General features: G+C 34.9%; 1 protein-coding gene across 7 annotated transcripts; it reads right to left on the reverse strand.

Moving 5' to 3' along the window:
* LOC111008392 (putative cyclin-A3-1) lies at window positions 1–6,446 on the reverse strand. Of its 7 annotated transcripts, none has more exons than XM_022281080.2 (12): window positions 6,370–6,429; window positions 5,858–6,051; window positions 5,662–5,750; window positions 5,027–5,481; window positions 3,316–3,680; window positions 2,538–2,770; window positions 2,360–2,435; window positions 2,174–2,250; window positions 2,043–2,076; window positions 1,814–1,963; window positions 1,597–1,731; window positions 1–1,452 (listed from the first exon to the last, which is right to left on the reverse strand). In XM_022281080.2, exons 5-12 carry the CDS (start codon window positions 3,658–3,660, stop codon window positions 1,381–1,383), a joined length of 1,122 nt encoding a protein of 373 aa, XP_022136772.1. In that variant the 5' UTR covers window positions 3,661–3,680; window positions 5,027–5,481; window positions 5,662–5,750; window positions 5,858–6,051; window positions 6,370–6,429; the 3' UTR covers window positions 1–1,380. The 7 variants fall into 7 exon arrangements, with proteins under 7 accessions (XP_022136772.1, XP_087976103.1, XP_087976104.1 ...); XM_088119977.1 differs by having other exon boundaries at window positions 3,316–3,690; XM_088119978.1 differs by having other exon boundaries at window positions 3,316–5,214; window positions 5,296–5,481; window positions 6,370–6,427.
* Between the last annotated feature and the right edge of the window lie 3,395 nt (window positions 6,447–9,841).

The following is a 9,841-nucleotide window of genomic DNA, read 5'->3' on the forward strand; positions in this document are numbered from 1 at the left end:
TAGCAGAGAAGAGAAGAGATGATATTTTTGTTGGTAAGAGTTATGCTAAAATTAAACTTTACAAAAAAAGATTTTGAAAAGGAAAACAATGGAGAGGGACACATTTCCCCATAAAGGTTGCAGCCGGGAAAAGCTGAGAGCGAATTCACGAGCAAAGCAGAAGTCCCACATGGCCACGACTCCCAATAGAGTCAACAACCACCCATTTGACCAAAACTTCATACTCCAATTCCAAATGCTTCAACGATTATGGAGTGGATCCGATGTGTTTGGGACCCTCCTCTTGCTTGAAAACAGCGCATTGAATGAGTGCTTCCACGGCTGCGGCGATGGTGGCGACGGCAGCTGCTTCCGGTGGCGACCTTGCATATCGACGACGACCCCCATTGTCTGTTGGTTTTCCCCGGAGACCAGAAGAGTGAAAACCGCCATTAACAGAAGCAGCCGAGCTTCCATGGAGAGACTGAGGGAAAGTTTGGAGAGAAAGGTGTCCGAATGGAGGGAAAAAGTGAGATGGCTTTGTATGTATGGCAGGGCGGTGTAGAAGAAGGATAAAGGGAAAGTGTAAGAGTAAAATGCAATCGAGTAGACAACCTGCAAAACAGGCAACACAACAGACGAGACGAGGCCACTTTTCCTTTTCAGCAGAAGCCCTTTTAAATATTCTTTCTTCCATTTTGCCTTTCTTTCTAGCTTTCAGTCCCTTCAACCTCTGCAGCCAGAGGGTCACTTTTAAGGCTACGTAAAAAAGCATTTTGTAGCATATTGATCTTCCCTCTTTTCTGTCTTTTCCCTCTTCGAGTTGGAGCAAGAGAATTTGGAAAACAGCCCATTTGCCCTTCAGAGAACTTTTTACAATGCAGGGAAGCTCCACGACAATAGGGTATATTTGATGTTTTTCAATGTACCCTTTTCCAGTTCTTGCAATTATTAGACATGTGGTTCGTGTACAATGCGAACTCGAAGTTTGAAAAAAGAAACTTTTGACAACTTTATGCTTCAAGTGGGCTTCCGGCCCAATGCATGATGTGCATTGCTGAATTTTGTACAGTTCATAGTACTTGACTACACACATTCTAAAATCTAATAGGTGAGCAACATTGGGTTATCTGTTTTCCAAAAGAAATCTTTACAAGGGAAGAAGAAATTGCAATGAATGTTGAAGGGAAAATATGCCAGCTTTGCCTTCATGCTTTGGCTTGCCTTCCAGTGCACAAAAATGTTCCATTCCAAGCGCACACCCGCTGATCAGCTAATTGCCTTGTAGAGCTTGTGTAGATCGAAACCGAACCATGCCTCTGGAATTCATATTCTATCTAATATAAATTTCTATTCACTCCCATATCGTAAGTTCCTAACTACTATTGTCATCTTGTACAGTCATATTCTAACATCTTCAAAATATGGAACAGGAATCTCTGGAGGAGAAGGCATGACAGACACAAACTTGTACTGCAACAAAACAGGGATGGATGAAATAAAATTAAATAACAGTACTTAATTCCAAGACCTCTCAGAAGCTAAATTTTTTAACTTCTTAACATAACAGGAACCTTTGAATCCAGCAAAAAAGGGGACGTTTAACCATGAAAATACCTTGTGTTGTTTGTATTTCTCCCTTATAGCTGCCAAAGCACCTCCTCTTCTGCTGAGATATAAATCATGTATAAGAAGAACGCAATCCTTCATATCAGCTGGCTTATATCCAGTACAGTGCTCTAACCTTGAAGTCTGCAAGATATACATGTGTTACACATGCTCAATCCCTACCAAAATTAATATGATACATACCAGCCCTGTCCAAAGATCTTACCCAAGGATGCCTCTTCGGTTGGATCATAAATCGTGCTAGAAAGATAACAGATGCAGCGGTGAGAGACGGTAAGAATTTGACACAATTGTAGTCTATCAGGCTTAACTCAGCAAGATAATAGCCCAAGAATTCAAATTGCAAAGTATTATACTGCAAAAAGGAATAAGAGATGAGCAACTGAAATTCATGTTAGACAACCTTACAATCAACAGAGAATTAAGATACTTACTTCATAAGTCTCTTGAGCAATCATGGTAAATCTCCTGCACATCAGAACAATACTCCATAAGTTATGAAACCACACGAATGCTGCAGATTTTTTATAATGACAGGCAGTAAAAGATAGACCACTGCACTAACCTTAAGAATGTCTTTATTGTGGGATTGCCAAGTTCGAATTCCAGTGATTTCAATATTTCAGCCTCCATCTCAACCACCTTCAGAATCAAAAAACATGCAGAACACTATGATCCAACCATTTCTGATTATGATGAAACCTTCCAAAGGGTTGACAGAAAATTAAACTATAGATTAGTAGAGAATTACCTCTTCTCTGTTGTAGGTATTATCTGTGATATAAACAAATTCTTCGACATGTGGAGGACTGATTTCTTCGTACTTTCTACACACACAAACAAACAAAAAAACAATGTTAATGGGGATTTTATATGAAACAAGAATGATCCAGGAAGCAACAGAACGGTGGGGGTATTGACAAGCTTACGAGGCAATAAGCATGGCAGAGACACCTAGCAATTGGAGTTTTTGCCTGCTGATGGCGTTTAGAGATAAGTATCTGTCAACATATGAAATGGAGAGATAAAGAGTGTCTGAAATAAGTTTGTATTCTTCTGCAACTTCAACCAACCAATCCACCAAAATTCCCCTCATATTGGGACTTATATCCTTCTGTACCCTTCCAATGTAATCCGGTAAGGGTCTTCTTCTTGGATCAGTCTGAATGTTAAAATATGAATCAGTATAGGGAAAAATTAAGGAAAGCAGAAACCCCTATTCAATATTAATATCGGAAGTCAGGACACCAGTGAAATACAACTAATCAGATTGAAACTAAGATCTGAAATAAAGATCATGAACCATAAATTGACCTGATGTCCCCCAGGAAATCAGAACACCATTGAAATCAGACTAATCTGATTAAAATTAAGGTCTGGATCAAGTATCATAAATTGACCTAATAAAGATTTCGATGCCGCCCCCCCACACCCGCACCCACCAACATACACACAGAAAGAGGGTAACCAAACTTCTTGCATCAGTATTAAATTGTTGGTGACCAGTATACTCCATTCCTATAGTAATCTCCTTGTATAAGTCTAATCTTAATCTTAATTTTAAACTAGAAGCAATTTAACTGGACCAGCGTCACCGTGAATATTCGCAACAATAGCAGCGCCAGGGATGCTACAATTATATAGAATTAGCTTCTACAAATCTCATTAAACAAGCGGGAGTATTAATTAGGGCGAAAAAGCTCACACCTCCATTGCGCGAAGATACTCATAAATATCAGAGGCGTAAACCCTGCACATTTGAGGGTCGTCGGAATCCCCATCGTCTGCTAACTTGACGTCACCTTCGGGAAGCGTGTTGATTTCAGCTGCAGCACTCGTCCCTGGTGTATCCCTTGATTTCACCCTCCGTCGCTGTCTGCTCGTTTTCGACTTGGACTTGCGATCGAGCGAAGCACTAGCATTCTGTAAAATTGGGAGCTCTCCGAGCACGACTCTCCTCTTGTTAGCTGAGCGGTCGTCGGGAGTTGCAGCCTCCGCCGCTCTCCTCTTGGAACCCCGAGTGACTCGAAATATATTCTCCTTATCCGCCATAGTTTCAGTCTACCACGGATCTGAAAAGGGCTGGAAAAAGAAATTGAGAAGGAGAGGGGCAACGTTCGTCTAAGTGAGCTATGGGCGCGGGTAGAAAATGTACTTGGGAAGAAATTGGGAATAGATTTTGGCCAAATGAAAAGCGCCAGTTTTGGTTTTCAAAACAACGAAACGAAATAAAGTAAATCTGCAGAAACATTAAGGTCGCGCGCTCTTCCATTCGGAACCTCCTTTCAGATTTTAGGCTCAATTTTTGAAAATTTTCAGACTTTCCCCATTTTGGTACTTCCCGGGTTTTAAAGTGAAACGCCAGCGTTTTCTCAGTTTCGGGGGATCCAAATAATTCGCCCACTCCCCCGCCCATCGTGTACGAAATGTAATTATTATATTTCTTAGGGGAAAAAAATAATAACTATTTATTAAATATTGAGTCAATCTGAATTGAAATCTAATCTATCAAACTAAATAATTAGGTAATTTGTTTCAAATAAAGTTACAAATTTACCCATAAATTTATCATTATTGATTCTCTGCACCCAAAGTCCAATTTTAAACCCTAAACAAAACCAATACCCAAACTTAAAGAGTTGAAATGCCCAAAATCCAATTAGAAAAATGTACAATTGAAAATTGAAAAAAAAATAACAATATTAAAACTATCTTTTGTTGGTATCAATTTATGCTTTATAGTTTCTCGTCCTCATTAACAACTTGAACTGGTTAATTGAAAGTAAACTTTAGGTTATTATAAGCAAAAATATTGATTCCAATAGTGGTACAAAGTCGTAATTGATGTTCCTCATATCTAAAATTAGTAAAGCTAGAACTTTATGCAGAAGTTGTTATAAATTCACAAACACTGCCAAACATGGATAACTAAGAGGTAGTATTAAATCTAAGAAATGTGTGAAGAAGATGAGTATTATCTTGACCATGCAGGCCCAAAATAGCAAAAGCTTCTCCGCATCATTGTAATTAGACAATATTGATTCTATATTTATTTAAAATTTTTATGTACTTTAGGAGAGTTAGATTTCCACGCGTTTTTTGACAGGAAGTCAAATATGAATGGGACACCACTTTTTAGCTACTACAGTTTAGCCACTTTCAGCAACGACAAATGTTACATGTATCCCAAAAACACAGTCTAAAGCTAAAAAGAGAGCGGGCACTAGCCACTGCCCCAAATTTCAGCCTAATGAGACGGCGGTGAACTCTTTTCGAACGGTAACTGGTAAGCCATTTGTTGGTGAAAACTTAAAATCCGTAATGGCTAATGGATAAATGGCCTTGAGCAGTTTTTTTTTTTTTTTTTCCCACCCCCTTTTTTTACAACTATTTAAAATTATATAATCGATTTTATTACCCGGCAAAGTCCAAGGGTTGGCCGATTCCAGGGCCGCTGTTATCTACGTCGGGAACAATCGACGAGATTTCTAGGAATCGCTCCACTGGAAAATGTCGATGCAATTTTCAATGATCGCATTTCCTTCGGGAAGAAGAGTGGAAGACGACGGCGTTGTGGTGCCATCCTCACGTCGCGGGTGATCCGATCTAATCTCTCAACGAGAAGGAGGAAAGAACGAAGTTAACAGAGAACACGATCCATTTCGATTCCAAGTTCGATACACGTACCCGAGGACACAGTTTTCGCCAAAAGCGCTGGAAACGGCTTCAATCTGCGAGAATTAGGGGAGAAACGTCGCTCCTGAATGTTCCGAATTCGTCGGAGGAGGCAGAGGCAGAGGCAATTTTGCTGATTAAACCTTCTGCATCATAGAATCGCGCCGATTGTTTCCATATCTCTTCCCGATTGAAATACTGAAAAGAAGTGTGGAATAAGTTGAAGGTTAGGGTTACGTACGCGTGTTTCAGAGGAATTGCACCGCTGCTGCAAATTTATCTATCAATCTCTAAAACTCGGCCTCAGAGAATCATCGGTTCACAAATCAAAATAGCAGTAGAATCGAATAATCGATCGATCGGAAACAGCACACTGACCTTGCGCGCAAGCACTTTCCTCGACGATTTTCACCACAGTTTCCGCCTCGCACCACGATGTGATCTCCGAAAAATCGACTTCAAATGCCCTAATTGAATTATCCGGAACAAAAATTTACCATCAATACTCTCTTTCCAAATTTTTCTTCAGACGGAACAGCAAATATTGAAGTACAATCGTTGCTTTACACGTTACCTGTGCTGTTTCCTTAGATCCCGAAGCTGAGAATTTCATGTCGAATATTCTGTCGTCGCGTTCAATTTTGCTTATATAAAAAAAATCCCTTAAAAATCGTAAAGCAAACAGAGCAACCAATCTCACCGCCGAAAGTGGATTTCATGTGTATTGTGTACCTTTTTGCGATGCCCATTGCGACCAGCGCTGCTTCACTTCACATGAACCCATTTAAATAATTATTAATTAATAGAATTATCATTTTCTTATAGAATAAATAAAATATCTTGCAAAAAAGAAAATATATATCATTTACTTATAATAGATTGAACACAAAAGAAAACAATGCAAGGTATTTCACTGACGATAGTCATAAGGTACATGTATCTAATTAAGATTGAGACTTCGAATCTATGTTGTACTAAAAAAACAGAACACATTAATTGTTGTTGTTATCTGTCCGTTAGAAAGTACTAGACAATTAAAATGGATAGATGATGAATAAGAAGAGATTGATTAACAAAATTTAGAACCTGGACGTCTGTTTGTTGTGGTTGATTGATTCTGTTCTTGCCTCAGCCTTTTGATGGCCATTCCATGAAACTGCTTGATAAAACGTGTTGATTCATTTTCAATCAAATGTTAATGAGTAAATATGTGATCCGTCCGTAATATAAATATATTGATTATATATGTACAAAGCTAAAAATATATTACGAAAAGTTGAAGACTATGATTAGTCCACACCCACACACAGAGAAAAGGCAAAAATCCCCTTACCTTTCTCGCTCATTTACACAAAGATCGACGAGTCGTTCTAGCAAACCTTCAATTCTTGGACATACAAAATATAATTAAAAAAATAAAACGTCTTTTCGTTATGGATAGATCAGATCTGTCTGTTATTTTATATGAATTGAAGAGAAAGTTTAAAGTTGAAGAAACGGAAAAACGTTGTACTGGTTGTTTTGGAGAAAGTGACCTGGGAACTAAGATTATGAATCTTCTTGATTTGAAGCTCCCCGTTTTTCTTCATTCTCACGTTAAATCATTTGGCCCCTTTTTTAACCGAAGAACATGGTGGTGTCGGTGGAATTTTCTGCTAAATACGAGGTTATATAGTTTTGAAATTAAAATAATTACAGCTTGGGAAATTTGGAGAGAAGACGTGGAGAGAAAGCGGTGGTTGGCAATATCAGGCTATTCTCTGTTCTGTTCAGTTGTTATTGTGTTAAAGATTAAAAGACGATGAAATTGCCTCCGAAGGCAATCAAACTGGCCTGTCCACTTCCATTAATGGTCTGCTCTTCAATTTAATAAACCTCAGCCATCATTTTTTATATGGATAAATATATATATATATATTTTAATAGTGAAAGAGAAATTTGAAGAACACGTAGTTTACATGAAAAGAGAACAAAATCATTGCATTCAGATTGACTATAATTGAAATTGTTACTGAAGTCCCACAACAATATGATTACCGATAGACCATTATAATAAACCGTCAATTTAAACCTAGGATTCAAACTCAACTGATTTTAAAAATTCGATTACACTATAAATTTTTTCTTTTTTTTTTCTCTTTCAATATGGATATTGATATTCCTATTCCAAGTTATTTTATTTAATTAATTCAAAATATATTAAGTTGGAGGAAGAATATGGCTAATCATATGCTTGCCTTTGCGGTTTTATGGACAAAGCTAAAGATTTTTGCAGCTAATTAATCTTGATCAAAGGGAGGAGTCTCAATTTGAAACGGAATTTTAATTACAATTGACTATGTGGCTATATTTTATACAATCAAAGGGTAAGTCTCTTATTCTCACTTTTATTGAGCTAGCCTCATTTTATATAGTGATTTAAACTTAAAAAATAAGACTGTATTATAAACTTAAAAAATATGTGGGAATGAGAAATTGAAATCACGCCCTCTTGATTTGAGATATATATTAATTATCGTTGAGGTATACCTACTTTGACAAGTTATGTTTCTATTTAGTAAAGTAATTGGTTTTATGTCAATTATTCACTGGATTTCATTAATGTGATAGCTACCTTTTACTTACTACTAAGTAGAAAGAGGATTTTAAAAGGTTTATGATAGCATGGTTTTTTTTTTTTTTAAGATTTATGATAGCATAGTTGATTCATATGGCTATCAACACCTTTATTCAAATATGATGCATCACTATATTATTCCAATGTCACGTTCACTTGGAGTAGGTTCAAATATTTGAACCAAGTCAACTAGATACTTATCATACATAAAATTTAAAATTTAATGGCCTAATATACATTAAAATACCATTTTTGTTCCTGTCATTTCAAATTCAATACATTTTAATCTTTGTACTTTTAAAATATTCATTTAGTTATTGTATTTTATATTTTTGTTAATTTTAGTCAATCATCTATGTACTTTTCAAAAGTAATCATTTTATTTTTAATCTCATGTTTTCTATAATTATTTCACATACATTGAACTCATATATTTACTAAAATGTAGCCACACCTTTAAATTAAATGGTTTTCATTATGGGTAGACATTGTGATAAGATTTTTGTAAATATGGACAAAATGATCACTTATTAAAATTACAATAACTAAAATGAATCTATTAAAAATATAGAGACTAAAATAAACCATAGCTAAAAATACATGGACTTAAATAAATTATAGTTGAAAAAAATACATAGATTAAGATAATATTTTAATCTAAAAAGAGCTTAAAAATTAAAGACAGAAGGTGCATTATATAGGTGTTGGGAGTGGCACGAGGCGTCGCCATGGGCCCAGGTGGGCGGTGAGTGGGGCAGGGCCCATGAAAAGATGGCGGCGAATGACCCATTGGACCATCATGCCCTCCACTTTGCCAGCCCCTAATTTGTCCATGCCCCAACTCCAGTCCCCAAAGTGGGTTACATCATTTCCCACTAATTACTATTATTGTCTGTTTAATGTTACCAACTCCATTATTCTGTTTAATTTTAATTAAAAACTTATGCCACAATTAAAATAGGAAAATACATGAACAAAAACAAAATATTTTAAAAAATAATGGGTTGTGAAATATTTAACGAAGATAACGAGAAAGTTATCATTTACCAAATATTAAAAAAAAGCAACTATAATGAACTTTTATTTTAGTTTAGTTACCTTGATCAAAGGTTTGGATTATTTCCTTTTGATTAGGACAGCTCTTCTTCTGTTATTTTTCTAACATTCAAACAAATAGTTATATGGGAGACATAGCCCAAATAATAATGATTTCTTATTTTATGAAAGCTATTAACTTTTATATATACTAGTTAGTATCACTTGTATTTACACATATTTTTAATATTTTAATATAATCGCTAACAATTCAATATAATAAGTAATAGCATATACCTATAAACTTGAAATAGTATTAATGATTAGTTTTTCAAATAAAATATATTATTATTTGTTAACATTAGTTTTTTTAAGAATAAAAATGAAAATAAGACAATATGAAAAATATCTGAATATGATATAAATTTTAAATAATTAATGTTATTATTAAAATTATTTTCATAAATTTAAAAGTAATTAAATCTAATAATGTAACTAAAAATTCAAATAGTCAAATAATTTATTAGATAGTCAAAATTATAATTAAATATTAAATAAGAGGCAACAAATAAAATTATACTATTGAAAAATCAAAATTTTAATACTTTTAAAAAATAAAGGTAAATGGCGCCACACAATTTAAATATAAAAATAATTATAAAATACAATATATACACATTACTACAATTATTAACTTTCTTTAAAGACTAAAATACAAATCCAACATAATTATAACGACGAAGCTATTAGAAAATTTAAAATTGAAACATATAGTTAAATTTTAAAGATAACGTTTTGTATTTTGTAGTTAAGAAAAACAATAATATTTTAGTTTTAGAGAAAAGAAAGCAAACAAATAAAAAAATAGCAAAAAAAAAAAAAAAAACAGAAACAAAATAGTGAATG

The sequence above is a fragment of the Momordica charantia genome, assembly GCF_013281855.1.
Source record: "Momordica charantia cultivar OHB3-1 chromosome 11 unlocalized genomic scaffold, Mcharantia_2.0 BLBB01000011.1, whole genome shotgun sequence".
Taxonomy (NCBI): Eukaryota; Viridiplantae; Streptophyta; class Magnoliopsida; order Cucurbitales; family Cucurbitaceae; genus Momordica; species Momordica charantia.